The sequence below is a fragment of the Mchenga conophoros genome, linkage group LG19 (genome assembly GCF_057382185.1).
Source record: "Mchenga conophoros isolate Kocher_MC1m ecotype Shallow Benthic linkage group LG19, M_conophoros_male_GT1.1, whole genome shotgun sequence".
Taxonomy (NCBI): Eukaryota; Metazoa; Chordata; class Actinopteri; order Cichliformes; family Cichlidae; genus Mchenga; species Mchenga conophoros.
In genome coordinates, this window is record NC_140544.1 from 5215643 (window position 1) to 5242812 (window position 27170).

The 27170-nt window shown below is 40.5% G+C and overlaps 1 protein-coding gene across 1 annotated transcript in view; it reads left to right on the forward strand.

The window, feature by feature from the left end:
* Positions 1 to 27170, forward strand: part of kcnh5b (potassium voltage-gated channel, subfamily H (eag-related), member 5b) — a 206470-nt gene that overhangs the window by 84006 nt on the left and 95294 nt on the right. Inside the window, exons 9-11 of the mRNA XM_085256476.1 lie at positions 12049 to 12248; positions 17421 to 17480; positions 20958 to 21150. Coding sequence (XP_085112602.1) covers positions 12049 to 12248; positions 17421 to 17480; positions 20958 to 21150 — 453 coding nt within the window. The remainder of the gene's footprint in view (positions 1 to 12048; positions 12249 to 17420; positions 17481 to 20957; positions 21151 to 27170) is intronic.

The following is a 27170-nucleotide window of genomic DNA, read 5'->3' on the forward strand; positions in this document are numbered from 1 at the left end:
TCTTTCTAGGTAATGGAGTGGTTTCCCTCTTCCACATTTTGTCTCCTGAAAGTGTCAGTTTTCTGGTTTGGATGTTCATTAAAACTTAGCCTATTATTAATGCATCCCACACATCAGATTTCAGATATTTGTTAGTTTTTTGCTAGCAGACAGAACTGACAATAAGGCATTTTCACACAAGTAATTCCAAAACTGCAGTGCAGAAAATGATGTTGTTTCAGGTAATCTTTTCAGGGATTTGAGTGATTTAGAGTGTGATTAGCCAACCCACTGGCTTCATGGAAAATATGAGGAAAATATGAGGGCTTTCAATGGCATATGATGATAATATGAGTCATACTTGTGCTAGAACATGACACCAGATAAGAATTGTTACAATGTCTCCAGTAACATTGCAGGGTTTGGATAAATGGGAATAACCAGTGACGTCTTTTGTTAGATTTCTGTATATGAGTGACACTGCTTGTTTGTGTGAGTGCCCTTACATGGAGGTATGTGTGAGAGGTAGCCTGAGGGAAAATTTAAATATTGAAGCACATTCATCGGCACAGGTTTGAAAGTGTGCCGAGTTCCAGGATTTTGGTAGTAAGGCGTTAGGGGGAAAAATGCTTACTAGCAATGAATTTCACAATATTACACCAGAGCTTGGCCATAAATAATTAATATAGGTTTCATATTCTTTATGTGTGCTGTGCAAATCATCCAGGGGTTTGGTTTCGTGGTGATTCACTCCCCATTTCCATAATTATCACCAGTTGTAATCGTCCTCACAGCTCTTTCACGCTCATTCGTTTAAGAACTCAATCTCTAGATCATTTCCACAGTGAAAAGCCTCTAAAGGCAGCAATCAGTCCTATTTTTATTATAATTTTTTAATTTCTGCTCTTCTAATTTATGCCAGAGACATAAGTGTGAAGCCTGCAGTCATATGGATAGTGGGGAGATAATTGAATCAAGCAGGTGCCAGCCATGATATATGAGTCCTTCTCAAATATAATTGCTGACAGTGGGGAAAACGGGGGCCAAGCTGTGATTACCACGAGTCCCAGAGCACGTGAGCTATCACAGTTGCTCTGTACTTGTCTCACCTGCTGATACGAGTCACAGCACTAAAAAAAACCTCTTTGTGGAACAGAGACTGTGTGTATTGCCCTCAGATGTGAGGTCCCCTGACAAAGTCCACTAACTGCAGTGAGTGTGACCTCGGAACCTCCCTGAGCTGCAAAAACTGACTGCCAAAGTGAGACGAAACCAGGAGCTGGGAGGTCAATCAATGTCTGCTGGAGGTGTCATCTGATGCCAGCACTCCGTAGAGGCCAGTCTGGGGTCTCCTAATGAACCGTCAAGGACTAATCAAAAAGTATCAAGTCTTGACAGTAGTGAACAGTTTATACAAGACCGGTGCACTGAACTTTGATATTTCTTGTCATACCCTAACAGTGAGAGATTGGAAGTCACCACTGAAAACTTAAAGATCTCACTGACACCGTGACAAATTCGCTTTTCATATACTCTCAGTCGACATGCCTTCTTAATTCAAAGCTGCTGGTCCAAAACCTAGTACCTCGTGAACCTTGTGTAATGCGTAAACATGAAATTCATGTTGAAAGTACATTCAAAATTTTAAGAGAAATAGAAATGAAAAGAATGAACGATCAAAAATTCAAAGAAAAAAAAGGAAATCACACCTGTGCAAAAGATAAGGGGGTCAGAGGTCTATCCAGGTGTTAAGAAGGCTTTACAACATAATAAAGGCAAATATCAAACCAGTAGGCATGTATAAGTCATTCGAATGGATCAATAAACACGTCTTTGCAGATATGTTATGTAAGACATTATATAAAATTAAGACTCTAAAACTCTCCTAAATTCATAATAGTAGTTTCAAAGCTGTAGAGTATTTATAAACCCTGTGACAGAGTGGTGACCTGATGGTTTTGTTAACCTTCTTCCCCATTTTTTAAAACCTGTACTTTAGGCATAATTTGCAAAACAAAAAATGCAGTCAGTCCTTACTTGAAGTCCTACATTCAACCTACCTTATCATATTCAAACAGAACCTAAACACAACATGGACAATCATCTGCCCATATCAGAAGATGACATTCTGACCTGCCGCGTCATATGACAGCATTGCTTTCCTGACGTTATCCTACAGTCGACTTTAATTTTAAGCTCTCCACAGCCCCACTTGTTCCTCCTGATAAAAACCATTTCATTGTTTACCAGGCGCTTGTGGTTCGATGTGAGCACTCCTCCATGACTTCATTATTCCTGCCCCGGTCCACAGGGAGCACCGCTCAGCCCCTGATGGCCTTGTTACCTTCAGCAGTGAAACCTCAGAGTTGGCTTGTTTGTGCTGTGTTTTAATTTGGTCCCATTAGCGAAACCACAACACTCTTCTCAGCTTCACAACACCAGATGAAAAACATTAGCGCAGTAACAGTAAAAACAAGGCAAGAGTTCACTGATGCACATTGTTTGTATTTAGAATATGTTCTTGTTCAGAGGGATTTCCACGGTGTCTGCTCTTTTAAAGGAAGTACACGCAATTGTATTTTTGCCGCTGTTCCTAAAAATGTTTTACATTATACATCACTTAGTATTATAGTTTCATAGGTTACTACACAAACCTATGAAGCAATCCGGAAAAAAAAGACACTGGAAACATTTTAGTTTAAACCCTCAGGAGAGGAATTTTTAACAAGCTAGGTTCAATGAAAGTGTTGGGGAAATACAAATATAAAATATAATAATATTTCTTTTTTTCCTGATAGTGATTGTATGTTTTGATATGTAACGAGTACCGTACCATCGCTCAGTAAAGTAACCCTGCTGAGCATTCGGCTGACCCCAGGTTATTCATTTAATCATGATTTATGGGTGTGATTAAAGAACTAAATGTGGTGATTCATCTCTGAGCTTCATATGTGTCATTATCAGGTTTTCACCAGGATATCTTTTGCAGAGTGAGATGTAATTTAAAATTTCAGTTTCTGGAAACTTAAACTGTGATCTTCTGTAAAAAAACAACCCAAAACCATTTATTACACAGCAACATTTATCCAGCATCTGTGTTACTTTCTTTTACTGCCATAACTGCGACATTATCACAAACAGATTGCATGTAATTGCTACCTTGAGCACATTTAATTTCAAACCGATAGACTGATCAGTTTGCTCCCTCTTATTGCGATCTTCACACACTGAAGTTACTTTGAAGGTTGCAGCTGAGTGCGAGTGTTTGCAGTCATGGTCTGGGTCTTTTAAAGAAACCATTTAAAGGCAACAAGATTACAAGTTCATTGCACACATGGTCACTGTAATTTTGGTCGTGTTGTTGTCTCCAACTACTGTCCCTGTGTGACTGTAGCATTACAGGAAGAGGTGCTGCACCAGGACCCAATACTATATAAGATAAACAAGTATTAGTTGGATGAGTAATGGAAAGCTACTCTAGTAGTGATCACAGTTAAAGATGTAGAGTTAAGAGTAAGCACAATGGGCCTTAATAAGCTTAAACAGCAAGACACTACCTGCGAACAGGTTAATTTGAGCTGTAAGGAGGTCATTTTTCTTACCTGAGTAGAACTTAGCTAAGTGCTCCAGTACTGCTTACTTTAGCTCCATAACTAAAAAAAAAGAATTCCAAGTTATTTCTAATGAAGATGTTATTTCTACAGGATGTAAGTCTTCATTTTCTTTGAATTTGCCCTTATGTTCAGGAGGTTAGATTTTCTCTGAAACAAGGACATGTTTTTCTGTTTTTCTGTTTTTCTCCTGGATTTCTCGAGTGTAATCACTTTGGGGGTTTAGGTCTAAGGTGGAGACAGACATTTGTCACACATCAACCCTCCCACCAGCCGCCCGACTCACTCACTACAAAACCCATTAAAATGTTTGCACAGCAGTAAATAGTCTATTAGGTTGTCCTAATGAGAAGTAAACAATACATTCTAGTCAGGATTTATTTGGAGACAATCAGCCAGAATATTTTACTTACCCAGAAAGATCTAGATGCACAGTTGGTGCTCGTTAAAACACATTTATGCGGTGGTGTTACTCTTGAACCATCGTCCCCACTGAATTTTCTTTCGGTATGTATTTGCAACTTGAATCCAACAGCTGAGCTTCTGTTAAATCCATCATCTGACAACACACACACATCAATGTAGAGATTTTCTGTGATCAGTCAGTAAACGAAAACACTTTTTCCTGTGTATTTTTGCTGTTACTTAAATAAACATGGCAGCTAGCCAGTATGCGTTCTTCTAGATTTTTTCCCCTGCCATCATGTAATTATTTATTTGACACATGAATTCCAGCTGCAGGTTTGTCTAATATTACTCATCATAATTAATTCCAGTGAGAGCTCTGTTCGACATCAACAAAGACTCTAACTCACGATTCAATAAAATCAGAAATAACAAGCTGTTAGCTTGTAGTAAAAACTTGCTATTCATTTTCCCCCATGGGTCTGTGAAGCAATAGCGATGCTGCAGCATTGTCAAAATTGATTACAGATATGTCTGAAACTAAAAAGGCAATTTATCTCATTTTCTTTGTGAAAATGACCACAAATCATTTAAAAATAAAGGACTCTGGCAGATGGGAGCTCATTTCCACTTTGCCTATTTGGGTCACATACCTAGGTTGTCAGGTCTGTGTGTGTGTCAATATTTTCAATACTGGAATTTATGGGTAGTATCAGCTTTTCACTGTAAAAGCTTTTATAACTATAATATATTTATTCCTCATATATTAAAGCACTCTTCTCACTGATTGCATGTTAATTTATTTGACTGTTTGACTACCATTGCATGGACTACATCTTAACTGAAAATGCACGTACAAAAGAAGCAGCAGTCTTCTCATCTTTCATCTTTAAGACAGCAAAAATTTTTGAGACAGTAAATTATTTGATTATATTGACTGAAAGTTGTATGTGCTTGTTAATTTATATTTACACTTTAAACAAATAAAAATCTGAATTTAATTTTTTTAATTTAAAAAAAACAATGAACCTTTTTTTCTAAAGGCCTTCTGTCTATTTTGGCTGCTCCCTTTAGGGGGTGCCTTATCAAATGATTTGCCTCTGTCTAACCCTATCCCTAGCATTCTTGTGTTACAATAACTCTCTGCACGTCCTCCTTCAGTACTTCCATGAATCTTCTCTGTGGTCTTTCTCTTTTCCTACTTCCTGGCAGCTTATCTTCGACATCCTTTGTCCAGTATATGTATAATCCCTCTTCTGCACATGTCCAAACTGTCTCAACCTTCTAACTTTGGATCCAAATTGCTCAATGTGAGAGTTGTCTCTCTACTCATACTCATTTCTAATTTTTCCCATCCTGGTCACTCCAGATATTGACCCGATACTTGACATGATCCAACCCGTCAGCTTGCAGCTTGCACCACCTTGCAGTCTCCTATTTCTTTAAGATTGCACCTTCGGCATAAGATATAGTCCACTTGTGTACACTTCTCTCTTACCTCCTGCATTTCTTTCTTAGCAACATACCTACCCATAAACTCCTCATCATCATTGTTCCCTTAACCTACAAACCCACTAAAGTTTACTCCAATCACCAAGTCCTTACGCTCACCTGGAAACTCCTGTCTTTCCTTCTCTCTCACTACCTGCTAATATATCTTCCCCCTATCTTCTTCCATTGTTTTTGACCAACAGTAGCACAGTTTCCATCAGCACCCTGTTGGCCAACTTCATCAGGTTGCTGTTTTTAACCTGGGCCCATATAGATCCAATACGGAAATCTCATTTTTTATGATCCATATGTTTGATTTGGCCAGATTGTACTTCCCCGTTTATCCCACTCAGGAACCGACACTAGGAGTACATCAGGTTTTGACTCTGGCTTGACTTGGTTTTTAAAGTAAATATACAGGAATAATGTAGTAGTAATTTAATATAGAAAGTAATATCTTACCCTCAAACAGTTAACTTGGAATTCACTGTTTATTTATGAAGTTAAACTTATAAATAATCATACACTTTGATTGTGTGTGTGTCTTTTATGCTTCTACAGTATATCCTTGCATTTGTGTGGGTACTTCTGTTTGTGTGCAGGCCACCTTATCACAGGGTTTTTTCTGTGTGTCTGGGCTGTAGGCGTTAACACAGACTGACAGATTTTTGTCCCTCACACTCATTCAGTCTGACAAATCATCCTAAACTCCTCTGGCAGATTACTTAAAAAATAGAAATAGAAAATATATGAACACAGAGGTTGGATTGCTGAAAAAAGTAATGTAAATGGGGGGCTTTTTATGTTTCTTTGTACATTTGTAATTTTAATACTCATATGGAAATATCTACATATCCAACGTTGTCTCATTTGAATGATTCACTTTAATGATAAAAAAGTCATGACAAAAGATACGTTTTTTTTAAGAAAAATCTTATCAAGTGAGAGGTGATGTTGATATCCTTTGTTTCACAAAAGCAACAGGTAATGATTAGAGGCTATTCAGTAGAAAACAAAACAGGAAGTAATATACTTTTACTAAAGGCAAAAGCTATTTGAGTAAATTTAGCAAGACAAGCTGAACTGACAGATCTGTCCACACTGTTTGCCTGATGGGGTTCAGAGTATGCTATTATAAAATACTGCTGCTGATATGACATCAGTGCAGGGGATTGTTTATTAAGTCCAGTTTTCTTCTTTGTGTCACAGTGGTTTTAGAAACAAACTTCCTGAAAAGATTCCTACCAGCTGATCAGAGCCTCACTTTTGACAGCATCTTGTCTTCTCTTCCCTGGGGTGCTTCGGCATTTATTAAATATTAGCAAATCTACTACTTTCTATCACCCCCAAAACTCGCCACCCCTGTTTCTGTATCCACCAGATGGGAAAACACAGACAGATTTAAATAAATAGAGCCATAGGGGACAGGTCAGATTTTAAATGCAGTATTGAGATGACAGCTTCAACCGTAGCCTGACTACATGGATTAACTGTCTAAATTCACGTGAGACCAGAAAAGTGTTTCTGGAAGCTGATACAGAACGATGCATAATCAGCAATCCATCAGTAACAGGTTTCTGTGATTCCAGGGCTTTGTTGGTTACTTCTGTATTTATTTATTTACTCTCCTACTGAGATCAGATACTTCTGTATGAATATATTTTCTCCAAAATACATATACTGTGCAAAAAAACTGCAGGTACACTTTAATCAGATAAGTAGAGGAAGGGGTTGTTAATCAGTATCAGCTACTTTCTGTTAATGAAATAAACAATAAGTGCACTAGAGGAGCAACAATGAGACAAACCCTAAAACAGGAATGGTTTTACAGGTGGAGGCCACTGACATTTTTACGCTCCTGGTTTTTCACTAGGTTCCATTTGGCTAGGGTCATTGTCACTACTGGTAGCATTAGGAGATACCTAGACTCTACAATGGTTGCATAGATACTCCAATTCTCCAGGTTGGCACATCAATGCGTGCCCTTTCCAAAAGGCTTGTTGTGTCTCCCAGCACAGTTCCAAGAGTGTGGAGTGTGGAGATTCCAGGAATGAATTCAGTTCAATTATTTATATAGCGCCAAATCACAACAACAGTTGCCTCAGGGTGTTTTATATTGTAAGGTAGACCCTACGATGACACATACAGACAAAAACCCAACAATCGTATGGTGACAGTGGGAAGGAAAAACTCCCTTTTAACAGGAAGAAACCTTCAACAAAACCAGGCTCAGGCAGGGCGGCCATCTGCTGCAGGAGGCCCTTAACTCACCTGCAGGGATGGTACCTGCTCCTTTGTGGAACAGAATGAGCATTGCCACTGCCCTAAAAAATGAACTTCAGCAGGCTACTGTAGGAATGTCTCAGAACAACTGAAACAGACTTCATGAGGGTGGCCTGACATCCTCTAGTGGAACCATGCACGGTCCAGCACTGTGGAGCCCGATTGGCATTTGCTGTGGAATACCAGAAATGGCAGGTCCACTCCTTGTCCACCATCTGTGCTCTTCACGGATGAGAGTACGTTCACCCTGAGCACATGTGACAGATGGGAAATGGTCTGGAGAAGCCGTGGAGAATGCTATGCTGCGGTTTGGTGGTGGGTCATTGATGGTCTGGTGGGACGTAGCCATGGAGGGAAACACAGACTTCAACAGGCTGTGCAATAGGACCCTGACTGCCGTTAGTTATATGGATGAAACCTTGGGTCCAAGGATTTCATCCTGTCCTGGAACACCTCTGGGATATGTTTTGCTCCGTTCAACGTCACCAGGTTGTATCTCAGACTGTCCACGAGCTCTGTGATGCTCTGGTTCAGATCTGGTGGAGATCCTTCAGTTTACCATTTATCATCTCATTTGGAGTTCTCATGTATGCAAACTAATGAGTGCTATTTTGAGTTGCTGCAAGGAAATTTTGGCAAAATAGATGGAGTCAGCCAAGTTTTCAGGGAAATGATTCATCGACAGAACTCTTAAAACTTTGTGTCAAGATTTTTATACACTAGTTTATAAATATGGTGCAAATATTATTTAACAGCATGATTCCAGTTCTTGACTTTCTTTGACTGACTCAATTGTGGTGAGCTTCAAAAGGTTGATTTCCACAGGCCAAACTCAAGCCATGGCAGGTTGTATAAGCTATGGAAATGTGCTTAAGTCAACACAGACTTTGACTGTTATAGAAATGCAAAGGAGAAAGTACCGAAATTGTAAACTCAACATATTTAAACTGTTTTGTTAACACTATAAGTTCAAGTGCTTATCTTAAAGACTCCTGAATATCTTGCTTTTGTACCTTTGGAGGCTCAATTCTTTGGCAGTCTGTTTTAATTTGAGCCCTGTTATTTGTCTCGAGCTTCCTTGACAACCAGTATTCCAAAGTGCTGATAGCCAGACCTCATTTACACCTGATGAATGCTACTAATTAGCTTTTCATCCCAAATAGTTTTTGTACTGTGGTTACTTACTGTGGTGACACAGATTTCTTCTGCAGCTTCTCTTCATACCCATCCACACATCCACATGTCACTACTTTAGATAAAATAAAATTGGCTAGAAATTGATATCCCAAGGTTGAATTAACCTTCAAACCATTGCCTTTCTGTGTTCTGAGGTGACACTTACCTCCCTATGGGCTATCAAGTCAGCCAATTAGAAATCTTGGGTTTGGGGGGCGGAGAGCTGTGAGTCTGAACCTTAAGTTCCAGGCCAGATGTGCTGTTGGAATTCTTCCTGAATTGCTGACGGGGTCCTGGAAAGGTTTTGTAGGCTGGGAGGCAGCAGACTTTGAAGGACTTATCTCACCACTGACATGCAACACCTTTATGTGTGTGAATGTCCTGCTTTTATTCTTTGTTTTGTCTCTCTTTCAGACACACTCTTTTCTTTTTGTGTCTCTGTAGACTTGCTTCTGTGAGATAAACTGTCCGAGGAAAAGAAAGCACACATACACACTTTGTTTTTGTCATGTTTCTGGTTCACTTTCTTTGTTTTTTTAATTTACTATTTTTACACTACCTCATACAGCATCCATATAGAGAGTTTATCTTGAATGCACAGTTGCTGCAAGAAAATCCAACATTTGCCTCTTTGATCCTTCTTTACAAACTACCCCTTTGTACTGTACATTCATTCTGCCCCAGCCTTGCATTCTCACACATCATGTCGTCAGATTCCCTCCACCTCCTGCAAACCACAAGATTTTTCAGAAGTCTTCCAAATTATTGTTTCTTTTTTCTTTCCTTTGTCACTTGTATTGTCTGGGAGGAGGCAAAAAACTATTTTGAGTGAGGTCTCTATGGAAACAGTAAAGTACAAGCAGGATAGTGAGGAGGCTGAGCAGTGACGCATGATGGCTTTAAATTTCAAAGGTGAGAAACACTCTTGATCACCAGGAGACATTATATAATATACATCTAACACTGATCTCTAAGTTTGTCTGACTTTTGTAAGTGGCTTTAGATGATTACTCAAACCTGCACCCCTCTAAGCCACTGTCACAAACATCTGTTTGTATTTGGCTAATAAAAAGTCAGTTTTTGGTGATTACCCATCTGCTTCAAATAATGCCAAGTTAATGTTGTTTTTGAAGTCTTTCAAGTCATGCAGCTCTCTCCTACAAGTGTATACTCATCTGAAGATATTTGGTAACTGGACTGGTTCTTATGTAGCAGTTTTCTGCTCTACCATGGCATTCAACGTGCTTTATACAACACGCCTCCTTTCATCTACCCACCCAAGAACTTTTTCCTGTGCTTAAGTGCATTCTGTCTAACATTCACCCTGCGATCAATGCATCAGAGAACAGCGTGGGGTGATTATCTTACCTAAAGATATTTGGCGTGCTGACACTATGAACGCGTTCGTTTATCTACATCGTTCATCTAAACAGTAACTGCAGCCATGAGAGTACCTATCTTAGCATTACACAGAGTTTTATATGGAAAATGTGTATGTATCAGATTGCTTAAAACAGGTGGGGAGAAGTTAGAGTTTAAATTTAACTCTCCCTTCTTTGGCGCTTTGGCTAGTCCCAGCTTCTCAGCGCTCTGTCTCTCTGCCCTGGCGACCTGCACCTAGAAGGCGGAAGGTTCCCCTTCCTCACATCTCTTCCCTGATAACTTGTTCTTCTAATGACCGTGAGAGTAATTCTGGCTGAGACTGGATACTGTTTTTATCTCACAGGGTCTGGATGACCGACCTTATCATAGGACTTGGTGTCCCTTCACCTTGAAGCTTCTACACTGTCGCGATTTCTAACTAAACACTGTCTAGACATCTAAATTCTTAAGCTGTTATTCAGTATAATACCTAACACAAACCAAAGCCAAACACAAACCTCTTTGGTTTTCAGCCACTCTAAGTCATCTTTGCCTTTTTCATCTTAGACAACAGGACTTTTCCTGTTGAAGTTTTTCCATTTGTCCATCGCATTGGACCCTTGGCAGAAGGGTCTTGTTACCAAAAGCTGTACCTACAGTCATGTGAAAAAGAAAGTTTTCCTGGGACTCTATGCAGTGTAACAAACTAAATATACCCTCTCTTCTTCCATAGAAAGTCAGAGGGTAAGTAGAAGCCATGTTCTGCTAATCAAATGCACCCAATTAAATGATCATCAGCTATTGGGATCACCTCTATAAAAGCAGAGATTTGGTGCTTTGCTAGTCTGGAGTATTCAGGAGTATTGGTATAAACGGTGCAGCACGGTGGCACGGTGGTTAGCACTGTTGCCGCACAGTAAGAAGGTCCTGAGTTCAATTCCACCATCAGGCCGGGGTCTTTCTGTGTGGAGTTTGCATGTTCTCCCCGTGTTTGCGTGGGTTCTCTCCGGGTACTCCGGCTTCCTCCCACTGTCCAAAGATATGCAGCTTGTGGGGATAGGTTAATTGGATAATTCAAATTGCCACTAGGTGTGAATGTGAGTGTGAATGGTTGTCTGTCCCTGTGTGTTAGCCCTGCGACAGACTGGCAACCTGTCCAGGTTGTACCCCGCCTTTCGCCCTATGACAGCTGGGATAGGCTCCAGCGCCCCCCGCGACCCTGAAAAGGATAAGCGGAAGCGAATGGATGGATGGGATGGTATAAACCCAATGCCTCAATCTTTCCAGCAAATTCACTGAAGGTCAGACTGTGCCATGCTCAGAGAAATTGCAAAAGACTCAGGATCTTCATCTCAAACTCCATGCTTCAGTTAGTGTAATACGTGCTAATGTTCATGACTGTACAAGTACGATTTGTTTGGAAGGTCTGCCAAGCCAAGACTCTTTTATCTAGAAGGACCAGTTGCTTTAAATGTTGTGGTGGATTGGTGTAACTCATTGGGCACATAAACCAAATTAGTATTTATGTAGTGCTTTTCACTATTGGCTTCTTGCAAGGTGTACATTTATGGTTAGAAATTAAAACAAAGCAGGCTCCATTTCTTTTTAAAACATTAGATTTTTGGCTCGGTGTGTTGCAGTAAGCAGATATTTAGTTCAAGTCAAAATAATTGTTTTCATCAAATGTTTTTGAAATGAGCGCTTTATACATTTCATATTTCTTCTCCTACTTGCTTTCTAGCTCTGCTCTATGCCACCATCTTTGGAAATGTGACCACGATTTTCCAGCAGATGTATGCCAACACCAATCGCTACCATGAGATGCTCAACAATGTCAGGGATTTCCTGAAACTCTACCAAGTTCCCAAGGGTCTAAGTGAGAGGGTGATGGACTACATCGTCTCCACCTGGTCAATGACCAAAGGCATCGACACGGAAAAGGTGAGACTGAGACGCAACATGTCAGGTAAAGCTAATGTATTACTGATGTGCCATCTGTTTATGGAGATTTGGTATTTTGTGCTACAGTAATCATCCAGGCTGGAATTGAAAAAGCCAGACACCGTGTCGTTTATACAGATTACAAAGTATCAAGTGATGTGTCAGGAAGCAAAAGCTTGAGAGTGACGGTTTTATATTTAATAGTCATAGATGCTTATAACATCCAAAAACAGTACATTTAAGAGCATTTACCCATATATGTCTCAAAATTAGCTGCTGTATCAGTGTTCTCAAAGAGTCTTAAAGTAAATCAATCAATAAATAAAAATCTACATAACATTTTTTTCAGAGCAAAGAGAAAACATCTGAAAATACACACAAGTGTTCTTTTCAGTATTATGTGCCGTAATGAAAGTGAATATAAATGAGTTTTAACCTAATTTACACAAACATATAGTGTCAGGAAACTTAACAAAAAAAAGACTCTTAATTTTTCCCCCCAAAATGTATGAAATTTGGGAATGTACATATTAAAGGCTATTGTCTCATTTTGTTTCAGACATCTGCACTTTGGTGAAGATTATATACATTAAATTTAAGTTCTATTCGTGTATTTTATTTCGAGAGTGTGTACGTTACACATAGCTAGGAAACTAGCTATGTGTATAAATGACTGAAATGCACCCAGTATGATGCAATATGGCAGCGCTGTTATAACAGTTAGTTATGGCATGGTAATTTATGGAATATGCTGTGAACCTAACTAAGATTACGTAGCAGTAGCAGTAATGTGAGTGACTTTCCTTAAGTGAAAGCTTTAAGCCTTAGCCCGATGCTTAACTAGCCAAATTAAGGCTTTCTGATTGAAGGCTAAAAGCGGCGTTGTCACCAAGTAAATAGAATATTGATTATATTTTTGTGTATTGCTGCTGCTTTTTCAAGCATTAACTAGGTGCCTTTGGCAACACCTTAGTGGGAAACAATGGTAATATGACTGATCCATATGTGCACAAAGAATAGACACTTTTTTTGTGCTACCGAAGTTCCCTTGCTTTCATTCAAAATCTGTTAATCGTTAAACAACTTCAACATTATAATGGCTACAAGCTCACATTGAGGCCTGTGGGGCACTATCAGCCACTGAGACAGTAGACAAATGAATATTTCATACTTTAAGGCTGCCTGTTTATTTAAGGCAGCTGAACATTACATTATAATTGTACATAATAACCTCACAAATGATAGATTAAATAAATAGGTTTTTGATAGATGCTTGTGCATTCGTAAAGTCTTATATGTTGAATTGAACTGAGTATGTCATCTGTTCAAAGCCTCTCCCAGTCAGTGCTGTTCTCCATGCCTGTCTTACTGTACATGATGTTATTAGCACAAACACTTTAAAGGTGATAATTTAGGACTTCAACAATAACACAGCAGCAATGTAGTTAAACATCTTACAGTTAATTTTGAATGAATGAGCTACAAAAAACAAACAAATATCTGTCTCCTGTTTTTTGTGTCACATATGAAAGAAGCATCAATATCTGATGAGATATTAATTTGGCTGCGGTGTGTAGTATTTTGTGGTTTTTGGTGCAGTTGTCTTGTTTTGTGGGGTTGTTTTTTTTCAGCAGGAGATTAATATCTCTAACAAGTGGATTTGTTCACATTTACACGTCTTAAATTTTAAGTGAGATGTGCGTTTTGAGTTTCGACACTATCTACATATAAGGCAGCCTTTTTGTTTTGCAGTATTTTGTGTGGTGTGTTTTTCTATGTTTTAGCAAAAGGGGAACAAAAGTGTTTCAGTCAACCTCATATGATTTGTTTTAACTTTCACATGGTCTTACTGAGGTGATGTGAAGTGAAACATGCATACTTTTTTTGGTAATGTGCTGGAAAAGCTTGAAATGGACCTTAAAGTGCTTAAAAATGCTTGAGTTTGACTCTGAAAAAGGTGTATGAACCCTGCATTTTACACCTGTGTGTGTTTGTGTGTGTGTGTGGCATTAATAACCGTTATGTGTGGAACTTCAGGAAGCAGTTGCTTGTAAATGTGAGGTGGACATCACATTTCTGACTTTTGGAGTACCATTGAATCCTGGTACCTCATGAGCCCCTCTGTAGTCCTATCTATGTTCCTAACACACATACACCAATACAGATGTTGGTGCTTACCCACACACATTACCTCCTAACTGCACCTTAAAACTGTGGGTTCCACTCTTCCTCACTGTCATTATCATCAAGTTGACTACCCTGAGCGAGTGCATGGTCTTCACAGGGCTAGAGAACATGCAAATATGTGCATGCTTATATTATGGCACAAGATTCTTATCTGAAATTCCATTCTCTACTCAGCTGACCTGTCAAATGTATAAATATGATTGTAGAGCTTGTATAAAACATTTTTTATATGTGATTTAGATATTTTATTTTCTTTATACAAAGTTTCCTCAAGATCGGTCTTCTCATCTAGGAGGAAATAAGGAACACACATACATAAAATCTTCACATAATGACGATTACCCATAGAAAAGTGGTCCAAAGGCATAATGTTTCATGATGATATTTCAGCACACTACCACAATACCTGTATACTTTGTGCATATATCAGAGTTAGCTAATCACCCCACATCATTTACCATTAAATACATATTAAATAATAAATAATATTTAGAACAGAACTGTTCCAAATGCCAGATATATACTAGATGAAAAGCTCTCTTTTCCAAGTACTAAAATTGTACCAAATAGACATTAAGCCTTGGTTGCTAATTAACCAAATACATACATGTATACATACATATATGTATATATTGCATTTTGCAATAATATTGTTTGAACCTCCATTTTTGAGACTTTGAGATTTGAAATTTCCCCAGTTTGATTTAACTTTGAGGATATTAGACAGATTAGCTGTCTTTTGTTTATTTTTATGTTCTTTATTAAATATGGAATAATATTAAAGCCTGTTGTTTTTTTTGTTTTTTTGGCTGAACTGGAGACTGGCACATTATAAACTCATGATCCAAGATAAGCCTCATGTAATCTTCTTATTATTTATTTCCGGTTTTCAAGTTTTGTCCATGCCTTCTTTCTCTGCCCATTTAGTTTACTTTCCCAGTAACGTTATTTTCAGTTTAGCCTCTTCTTCATCAGTCCCAGATAATTATACACTTTTGAAGAGACATAAGGCTAGTTTTGCTCCTGCTCTCTGGATAAATACCTCACTGTCAGAGCTGAGACCAATTAGTAGATAAGTTTGTCACTTTGGGAGCCGTTATATGGTTCATAGTCAGCTCTTTATATGAGTACACACCCAAAAACACCAGTGTTTCCCAAAGGCTTCTTGATACTGTATGATCCACATTAAATGGAGCAAACAAAAGACTTTTATATGTCTTTTTTCTCTTAAGTTTCCCCCCCTCCTCAATTTTGTTCATAAGTAAGATGGCAGCATTTATGGAGGATGATATTTTGTTTTCTTTGATTTTGCTAAGTACTTCATTTATTGGGACAGATTTTAAAAAGTGTGTAATGAGTTACACTAAACGGTTATCATTAACAGTCTGCCTTTGCTGCAGTTGTTTTCACTGCGAGGTAATGAATGCAACTAAACAAACTGGAATATAAAATCTGTCACTCATACACAGACGGGAAGTTTCTGAAAAATCAGGTTTCAAAACAAATAAGCTTTCACTTTGAAGTTGAGGTTTTTGATCTTCTCTGACAGCATCTGCTTTCTGCTGAAGTGTTCTTGAGCAAGAAAGCCTCTGGTCTTTTTCTGCAACTGACTTACTGACCCAAGTCAATCACACTACAAATACACTTCCCAGGATGAAAATAAGATAGGGCTGATGGGGCAGCTGTGGGTCAGGTGGTAGTCAGTGGGTGTCTGCCAACTGGAGTGTTGTTGGATTGATCCCTAGCACCAACAGCCCTGTGCTCAAGTATCCTTGGGCAATATACTGAACCAGGATGCATCTGTGTGAATGTCAGATAAAGCATTTTGTGTGTAATTGGGTGAATGAAACTTGTAGTAGAAAGTGCTTTGAGTGCTCAAACTGAGTAGAAAGGCTCTATATAAGAAAAAGCCCATTTACCATTTAGCTTCTGTTTGCAGCAACAATGTTCAATAAACTCAATGCACATATATTGTTCTTTCACCTTGCACAGACACCTCATGTTTGTCATAATCTAAAACACTGCATTGAGCGTTGAAATATTTATCTTCCAAATCCCTTCCTCAGCCACATGGCATCAATGAGAAGTTTTTTAAAAGGAACCTTGTTACGCTTCTCTCATATCCTCATATTGTTGAACAATCAGATAAAATGGGCTTTCTAATAATGAGGCCAACAAATGTAGTATTCTTCGTGAGCCAAAACCTCAGAGGGAATACTTCAGTGATACGGTCATCTGCTCCAGGCACAACACACCTATGACATCCAGGTGATGCCACTACTGCCCACAGCTCACAAGAACTGGCTGCTGCCCCTAGAAGGCATACAGAAGTCGGCCAAGCACAGAAATAGTAGGTTTTTGGGCAGAGTGGCCTTAAAAGACAGGAGCTATTACAGATTGCTTAAGACAGAACATGAACTGGGGTGGTTGAGTAAAGACACACACAACAGAAATAAAGATATGTGTTTTTAAATTGTGAATCATGCAGAGTTAGTTAGGTGGTCTGAGAATAAAAACAGGAATGCAACAGGTCTCACTGCAAAAACAATAAGAAGGCAGAAAGCAAACATCACGCAGCTTAAATGATTTCCTATTGTCTTTAGGTTTGAATTTCAAACGTTCTTTTCTTAACACTTTGAATTACTTGACAATCCGACAGATGTAGTATGACAGAGGAAGGTGACGGCTACAGTGTAGCTGTCCCTGACCGCTGACCTCTTTTTAAAAATGTCTGTTGCCTAGCCTAGATGAACCAAAGCAAAGTAGCCCTGAATCTATCTCCCCAACAACATTTTCAAGACTTGGGAAATCCAGAGAACCCAAGTCGAATGAGGTTCATATAATCTCAGGGTCTACTTGGGATTCTCCTACTAGCTGGATGCCTGGTATCCATCCAGAGAAGGTCACCAAGGAAGCCGTTGGACAACAGGAAGGTGCTGTTAGTCTAAACTACCACGTCACCCTCTCATGTTTCTTGTGTTACAGGTCTTATCCATCTGTCCCAAGGACATGCGGGCCGACATCTGTGTCCATCTCAACAGGAAGGTATGCAGTTATTTTCATATATCCATACATCAGTTCTGTTACAATGCTTAATTGAGTTATGAAAGATGCGATAATGTGTGTCTCAAGGTAGTGAAAAATAAGCTCCTGCTATGATATGTAACCGTATGTGTCTGAGTGAGTCTCTTTAATAGCTGCACTTTAGCAGACCTTTCAATATGGTTGGCAACAAAGTTGAGATTAGAGAGGCGTGTGCACACTGCTGAGAGAGGACAGAGTCTTTTTCTTGCTGGGGCTTAGCATAAACTTGGAGTCAAGGCTTTGGCACAGCTTTAAGTCAAACACCTGCAGCAATTACACACTTGTTCTTATAATGTTTTCCCTCATTCCAGAAAAATCAGCTGCTAGTGACAACTATCATGTCTTATGTCAGATGGGAAGTAAGACATGATGTTTCTGTGGCATAGCATGGCATACCTTTCAGTTCTTTAGTTCAATTTTGATTCAGTTTTATTTATACAGCACCAAATCAGTACAACATTTGCCTCAAAGTGCCTTGTACCATAAAGTAAAGACTCTATGGTACTAAAAGAGAAATCCCTACAATCAGATGATTGTAGGGATTGATGACTGGCTGCCTCGACCGGTTGGGGGTAAAGGAAAGAGAGAAAGGCTTAGGGAATAGAAATAAAATTTCTGTTTTGTTTTTGTTCCGATAAAGAAAGTTTGTCTCCACTTATCATTGTATATCTCCAGGATAGTTCACTAGTGCCTGAATAGAAGCATGGCTGCTGGTTTGTATATTCAAATATATCTGTGGGTCATATACAAAGCAGCGAAAGATGTTATGCTTTTTTGACTATACAGCATCAGCATCGGGAGCTTTTGTTCTATAACTGAGTGAAGGTTAATTGTGCTCAGAGTCTTTTAGATATCACTTAACATGCAATGATATTGTTCTCAAAACTCTAGGAGATGTCAAATGCTAAAGTGGCGTGATCAGAGGACACCTTCAGTTGGGTAATTGTGCTGTGTGACAACCGTCTCCAATGACAGTTAGTCAGAAGTTACTAAAATTAGTCTTGTCATGCAGTGCGGCTGATTTTCAGTGTCTCTTCTGAAATAAAGCTCACGCACTACATTCGTTTCAAATACATCTAATTTTTCAGGGATGTTTGACTATGATAAAAGATTGTGAAACAGGACAAGAAGACATTCTGTTTAATTGTAAGAGGAAATTAAAGCTGGATGTCATTTAGGAGTTTCAAAGGAAGAAGATATTGTGCTTTGGTTTTATTTCACAAAAGAAGTGGAATTAGTTGTTTTTTTAAAAAAAAAACAAGATTTTTGTTTACTTTTACCAGTATTTCATGTCCTGTCCTGTCCATTAAGTTGCTTTTCCCCCCACAAAGATTGGGTTAAGATGCAAATACATTTTTAATTAAGCCCCACATTTTTTTCAAAGTGATTAACAAAATAGGATACTTGAGGGTGCATGGGAGTTTGCCCAACCAGTCTACATGTGTTTTGTGGACTTGGAGAAGGCATTCGACCGTGTCCCTCGGGGTGTCCTGTGGGAGGTGTTGCGGGAATATGGGGTGTCTGGCCCATTGCTACGGGCCATTCGATCCCTATACAACCGTTGCAAGAGCTTGGTTCGCATTGCCGGCAATAAGTCGGACTCGTTCCCGGTGGGTGATGGGCTTCGCCAGGGCTGCCCTTTGTCTCCGGTTCTGTTCATAATTTTTATGGACAGGATTTCTAGGCGCAGCCAAGTGGCGGAGGGCTTTCGCTTTGGTGGCCTCAGAATCTCATCTCTGATTTTTGCAGATGTTGTGGTTCTGTTGGCTTCATCGGGTGAGGGCCTCCAGCTCGCACTGGAACGGTTCGCAGCCGAGTGTGAAGCAGCGGGAATGAGGATCAGCACCTCCAAATCTGAGGCCATGGTTCTCAGCCGGAAAAGGGTGGAGTGCCCACTCCGGGTCGGGGATGAGTTCCTGCCACAAGTGGAGGAGTTCAAGTATCTCGGGGTCTTGTTCGCGAGTGATGGGAGAAGGGAGCCGGAGATGGACAGACGGATTGGGGCTGCAGCTGCAGTAATGCGGACGCTGCACTGGTTCGTCGTGGTGAAGAGGGAGCTGAGTGTAAAAGCGAAGCTCTCAATTTACCGGTCGATCTACGTCCCTACCCTCACCTATGGCCACGAGCTGTGGGTAGTGACCGAAAGAACGAGATCGCGGATACAAGCGGCAGAAATGAGCTTCCTCCGAAGGGTGGCTGGCCTCTCCCTTAGAGATAGGGTGAGAGGTTCGGCCATCCGGGAGGGGCTCAGAGTAGAGCAGCTGCTGCTCCACATCGAAAGGAGCCAGCTGAGGTGGTTCGGGCATCTGACAAGGATGCCCCCTGGGCGCCTCCTGGGTGAGGTGTTCCAGGCATGTCCCACCGGGAGGAGGCCCCGGGGCAGACCCAGGACACGCTGGAGAGATTATATCTCTCGGCTGGCCTGGGAACGCCTTGGTATTCCCCCGGATAAGCTGGAGGAGGTGGCTGGGGAGAGGGAGGTCTGGGCCTCTTTGCTTAGGCTCCTGCCACCGCGACCCGGCCCCGGACAAAGCGGATGAAGATGGATGGATGGATGGATTAACAAAAAGAAAACAGGAAAAATCTGAACCTCTCCTTTTTTCTTCCCTTTCAGTTTTAATATGAAGCAGCTGATGTGAACACTTTAACAGTGCCACACTAGATACATTTCAGGTGTTGTATCCCTTAAACCCCAACCACTTCATGCACTCACATTGTGCTGCAATTTGCTGACGGTGTGCTGCCTGCTGTCCTGGCAAAACAAGACTCCAAGAGCGAAACCACAAAGACGCGACACTGAAGTTTGAGAGATGTGCTTCTGAGTGATTATTTCAGATGGAGGCTTACATTTCTGCTTGAGGGCTTCAGGTGATTGACAAGGAGCACTGATATAAAAACACTCTTGCACAAACCAAATAAAATCTTCCCCTGGTGCTCTGATGGATTATCTCACCGGGTGGAAGCGGTTTCATTTTCTCAAGGATATCAGAAAATGTGTACTTCTGCAGATAGTAAAACGAGGAAGCAACGAAATCTAAAGTGTTCTTGTCCACTTATGAGATGAGAACTTTTTTTTTTGCAAAGAAAGCCCTCCAAGCCTGCTGTAGTGTGTCTGTGTTCCTCGAGCGTCAGCAATCCAAAGGCGTTGAAAGAAAAACTTGCTTTAAAATTTGGTCTAAAAACTGTCATCAGTGCTGAAAAGAAACAGGAAAGCCGGCAGTAGTAGTGTGATGCTTTGGGCAGTGTTCCGCTGGGAAACCTTGGGTCCTGCCATCCATGTGGATGTCACATTGACACGTACCACCTACCTAAGCGTTGTTGCAGACCATGTACACCCTATTCCCTGATGGCTGTGGCCTCTTTCAGCAGTATAATGCACCACATCCTGTCTGGTCATTTTTTCCCAGTCTAACTCTTCAATCTGATTCTCTTATTCAGGTGTTCAACGAACATCCAGCATTCAGGTTAGCTAGTGATGGCTGCCTGCGCTCACTGGCAGTCGAGTTTCAGACCACCCACTGCGCTCCAGGAGACCTGATCTTTCACGCCGGGGAGAGCGTTGACACCCTCTGTTTCGTGGTGTCGGGGTCACTGGAGGTCATCCAGGACGACGAAGTCATTGCCATCTTAGGTACGTGATCACTGAATTAGTTTGATTCTGACAGGTTTGAAAATTGAACTTAACTCTAGTATTTGGACTGCTGGTCAAAACAATTGCAAAGCATCACCTTTTCTTTTCTGACCTTTAAGCAACAAACATATTCACGTAGTCATCATTTGGATGTAATGCCATGTTTGGAAAGTAGAAATTCTTAAATTAGATATCATTGTGCAACAACAACAAAAAAATCTTTCTCAAAATGTCGACTGAGGTAAGGAGATTGGCATGTTCAAAGATTGCTGCACATGCACAATAAATATTGAATTTGTCAGTTATCCATAAAGCAATTATTAAAATGAAAACAAACATGAAATATGTGCCTTGGGAAAAGGGACACATTCATGAGAAGAGTTCATGAGAAGCCAGCAGGTGAAGTCAGGAAGAAAATTTAATAAAACACTTAAACTACTTTAACATCTGAAAATACAAAAACATCATTTTGTGTATTTCTTTTTTTTTTTTTTTTTTTTTTTTTCCGCCTGTCCCATTTGGTTCTTTAGCCATCAGAATTGTTGTCTGAAGACCAACAAGGATACCCAATGGATTTACTTTGCCAAATGGATCATCGTGGCATTGCCGTATTGGTCCATTTGGTCGATCTTTGTTTTTATTATTTATTATATTTTATTTTCAGATGTTACAGACGGGACAGACATGAGTGAGAGATAGGAAAGGGAGAAAGAAAGAGGAAGGAAAGGAAAAACAGAAGGGGAGAGGGACAGTGAGAAAGGGGGGGAGAAAAAAAATAAAAATCTCCTGGATCACCTGTTGAGAGAAGAATAGAAAACAAGCAAAAAAAGACAAAAAAAAAGAAACAAAGCAACATACTAAACACAACACCATCGCATTAATCTAGCTAAGTGTAAAAGTTTGTGTATTTCAGGCAGCCAGTGAGAAGGTCAGCCAGGTGACAGGTGGATTTGTTAAATAGTTTGATCTCAAGATTCTTTCTTCTTTTTGACCCTTGAGATCTGAGCAGATTTCACAACACAACAGGTTATGCAAACCTTTCCAAGTACACAAGATAAACAATTGGACCTGCTGTTTTTATATTTGACTTTTAAACTTGCAAACAAGAGAAAGTGAATGTGTGGGCACACTTCAGAGAGGAGCCACTTTAATAGATATGTTCAGTCACATCAGCAAGTTGACGTCAGTTTGGACTTTCAAGTGTTAAACCCAAACAGTGCGTCTCTTATCTGCTGCTGTACATATCGCTCTCTGCTGCCTTGTACTGTATAATATTTATGAGGTGGGGAAGAAAGAGAGAAGAAAGGGAAAATGCTTTTTATTGAGGTGTGCACAGATAGCACTGATGCTCAAGGCATCCAGTGAAAGGCGCTTTCTCATAATCATCAGCGGGCCCCAAATGAGCGTTTACCAACAGCGAATAACAAGAACAAATGATTATTAGTATGAAGAATGAGTGCAAAGCTGCACAGCAAAAGATCATCTGGTGCGTGTGCAGAGGCTTAGATGAAGTAGCACGTGCACAAACATGCACATCCACAAAAATCGCTGTTATGATCTCAGTGATGGAGACGCTGGTATGTAAAGGGCGAGAGTGTGACATTGGTGTGATGGTTATTTTCCTATTATTAGGATAATGTTTTCTGTGCTTCCTGTTTTGAGACAGACTTGTTTAGATGAACGCGAGTCCTAAAACTCAGATCTGTGTGCAAAGTACAGAAAGTTCTGAACATGAGCAGAAATAAGCTGAAACACTTCTGAGCTGTTAAATTACATTTGGGGAAAAAGTTCACCAGAATGCAGGAAATAATGTGCCGATTGCTTGAACTTTCCTGAGGTGGACCCAGCTTCTCTGTTTAAAGAAAATTTAATGGCTGATGTTAATTCCTGCAGTGACTGTCCGGCATTATTTTACTTTTCCATCTCAGCCTGGGATACTTGGACATGTCTTCTTTCATAAACATTGAAACAACCTAAAAAAGTAAAACTTTTCACAGCATCCATTGGTTAACAGCTGCTTTTGCTAGGCAACAGGAGAGGTTTTTATGTTTTTGGTGTACTGTTCAGTGTAGGCAGAGCATGTTTCAAACTTTAGAACAAATAGACTGTTCAGCAGAACTCTGAGCCCTGTGGTATGAATCAGGTTCAACACACCCAGGGTATCGTTCTACCAGCTGAACTGACACACCCTGACTCAGGAGATCAGGAGAAGTGGGCACAAGCAACTAATTATCAACTTGCTAAGTTAACCCAGCTGTTTTACAAAGGAAGAGTAAACTATAAGATTAGAATGCAAGTAACTGGGCTTCTGCTGATAAATTAGAGGTGCAAGAGCGCTGTACAGTATCTTTGTGTTTACAGTGATGTAAATGTTTTGGTCAGTAAGAATGGAAAAGAGCTGATATATTAATAAAGTGTGGCCTGTTTGAAGGCAGGAAGAAAACTGTGTGAATTAAAAAATAAAAGCTTTATTGTTAAGACATGGGAGACATTTAAATTCATCTTCAAATTTCCATAAGATAGTTTTCGTTTTTACGTGTTGCTCTCACCATACAAGGACGCCCAACTTTGTTAACGCAACAACATGAATGAGGCAACACTTTTATTTTCAGCCACAAGGTTTTAAAAATCAAGCAATAAAGTTGCATTTAGGACTCTGTATTTATTACTGATTTTCATTCAGGAAAACAAAGATTTGAGACACTATTTAAAAATTTTAGCTCCTCCTAACTGTCTGATTTGTCAGTAAGCGGACACATTACCACTTCTACAACTGCTAGAGAAGTGTGTCTACATAAGTAGCTGTGCAACAAGATAGAAACTACAGTCCGCAACGGGCAACGTGAGAAGAAGAAAACATCAACTCCTCTGAACTTCTCTAATGTAGCTGCATTTCCAGGTGAACAACAGGATTGGTGAGCGCTGCTCCACGAACTATCATCTGTGAATTGATTGAGAAGCAACCCAGGCTGAGAACTTCCAGTTAAAAGAGGATTCACAAAGACTTATGCAGGCCATTGAAAATCTGCTAGCTGAAAGAGCAACTACGTGAAGCAGCCTGAAGGAGAAGAAGGTGACAATAGACAAACTCAGTAAACAAACTCACAACATTCTACAAAGACAAACTCTTTACACTGTGTGCAAAGAAGAAAGCTGAAAATGGAAAGAAGGAATTGTTGGAAGTCCAGACAACACTGGTAGAGGAGAAGATGGAAGTAATGGGAATTAAGACAGAAATAGCAGACACTGAACTTACAGAGAGAGTGTAAAAAAGCCCTTGTAGCAGCCCTTGGCATCAAGAACGACAGAAGAGTCTCTAACGGGTGCAGCCATTTATTTCCTCACCACACACGGCTCATTCTCTGGACGTTGAGCACCGTGAAAACTCAGTCCGCTTGCCAAGGGTGCAAAACTCCGGTAAACACTTAAACACTTCGGCCCGTTTCTCATGGGGTGCTGCTAGCTTGCATGACACACATGTCTAGCTAAAAAATAGCACATGGATGTAAGTAACGTAAATAAAGAATAAAAGGGTTTTCAGATAGCTCACAATACAAACGCAGCAACATACCTTACATTAGAAACACACTTATCATACTTATCAAAGTATTATCGTAACTTACATGGACTTTGTACAACTTATTCCTGCCGCGACAGACTGCTCTATACGCGTTACGGGGCATGCCTCTGATCACATCTGTCCTTAGTGCGACTGCGCATACAGTTCCGACAACCCCCGCAAGGATGACTTATGGTACAGATCAGCGGTTCATTACACTCCCACCAATCATGCTATGATTTACAAACTAGCTAATCATACATGATTTGAACAACAACAAAATGAGACCACTTCAACCAATATACAGGTGTACAAACATCATAGAGCAGGTGCCACCTGGACTGTTACATTGTTTATGTCAGTATGTCAGTTCCTCTCAGATAATAACATGGTTGTTATTATTCTCTTTCAACAAGAACCACCAGTTTTTGAATAGGCCGCTCGATGATGGGGGGCTTGAAAGCACGGTCCTGTTTCTTGGTCTGACTTTGGACTCCTACTTGAACTTTGACCCGACGGACTAAACCATCATCGCCTTCGATAGTTTCAACGATACGCCCCAGTTGCCACTGACACCTTGGTAACATATCTTCCTTGATGATAACAATGTCATTCACTTTTAGATTACGGCGGGTTTTATGCCACTTCTGTCTTGTGGAGACATTCATGAGGTATTCTCTTTTCCACCTACCCCAGAACTGCTCAGTTAAGTATTGTACTCTACGCCACCTCTTCGCTGCATACAAGTCTTCTCTCACAAATTTCCCAGGTGGTGGTAGAGCAACTTTGGACTTCATCAGTATAAGATGGTTCGGAGTAAGAGGTTCAGGTGCCTTTGGGTCACAGATACTGCCCACAGTCAAGGGGCGGCTATTTACAATAGCCATGGCCTCATAAAACAAAGTTCTAAGAGAGGCATCGTCTAGTCTTCCTGCACACTGAGCAGTAGTGGCATTTAGCACATTACGAATGGTCCTAATTTGGCGTTCCCAGATGCCACCAGCATGACTTGCAGAAGGAGCATTGAAAACAAACTCACACTGTTTGTCTGCCAGGAAAGCCTCCAGTGCCTGCATGTCACATTGTTTGAGAGCCTCTCTGAACTCATTTCTGGCTCCTACAAAGTTTGTGCCTTGGTCACAGCGGAGTTGGCAAACAGCTCCTCTGAGGCTGATGAAGCATCTAAGGGCATTGATGAATGCATCTGTTGATAGGTCTTCTAGCATCTCGATATGAACAGCACGTGAAGACAGGCATGTAAAGATAAGCCCATACCTTTTGTACTCCTTACGGCCCCGCTTGATGGAAAATGGACCAAAGCAATCCATACCAGAGTACAAGAAAGGAGCGGAGGCTTCAGTCCTTTCTTTCGGGAGCTCTGCCATGCGTTGCTCCTCGGTGGGGCGCCGAAGTTTTCGACATTGCACACATTTATGTATTAACTTGGCAACTGCTTTGCTTCCCCCAAGCACCCAAAACCCATTTGCTCTGAGTTCTGCTAGGGTTTGACTGCGACCCTGATGACAGATGGTGGCATGGTAATGAGACAGTATTAGTCTTGTAATGTGACTTTCCTTTGGAAGGATAACCGGGTGTTTTAGTTCTCGACTGAGCGTTGCCTTTGTCAGTCTTCCACCTACACGAAGAAGTCCTTCATCTAAGATGGGATCAAGACAACTTAGGGGGTTAGAGCATGGAAGAGAGTTGCCCTTCTGAAGTGTCTTTATGTCTTGCAAAAAGGCTTGTCGCTGAACCAGACTGATTACTAGTTCACAAGCTTTTCTCCTTTCCTCTACCGTCACAATGCTACTGACACGATCTGACTTCATGCCTAGTCTCTTAATTCTTGCAACTACTCTGATGAGCGTTGTCCAGCTGGAAAAGCGGCTTAGATGGTTCAGAATGTCATTTTGCTCATTGGCATGGGTGGCAAAGGTTTTCACCGATTTAACTTCAGGGTCACAGACTAGCAAATCTGGTGAAAAATGTAGTGTTGGGTGTATCTCAGGTTTCCATAGAAATTTAGGACCCGATAACCAGTTCGTTGACGGAATGTCCCCTGCACATAGACCTCTCGAAGCGTGGTCAGCTGGGTTTTCTGCCGTATCCACATAGTGCCACTGAGCAGGGTTTGTGGTTTCTCGGATTAGCTGAACACGATTTGCGACAAACACATGGAATCGCCGTGCCTCATTGCTGATGTAGGCCAATACAACTTGGGAATCAGTCCAAAAGAATTCCTCGTCAATCTGCATGCCGAGCTCTGTTTTTAACATGACGCTTAGCCTTGCGGAGATTACTGCAGCCGAAAGCTCCAGCCTTGGGATGCTCATGAGCTTTGTTGGTGCGACTCTTGCTTTGGCTAACACAAGGCTACAGTGTACTTCATCCTTTCCATTCTTGTATCTGAGGTAGGAACATGCACCATAACCTATGTTACTGGCATCTGAAAAGTGATGCA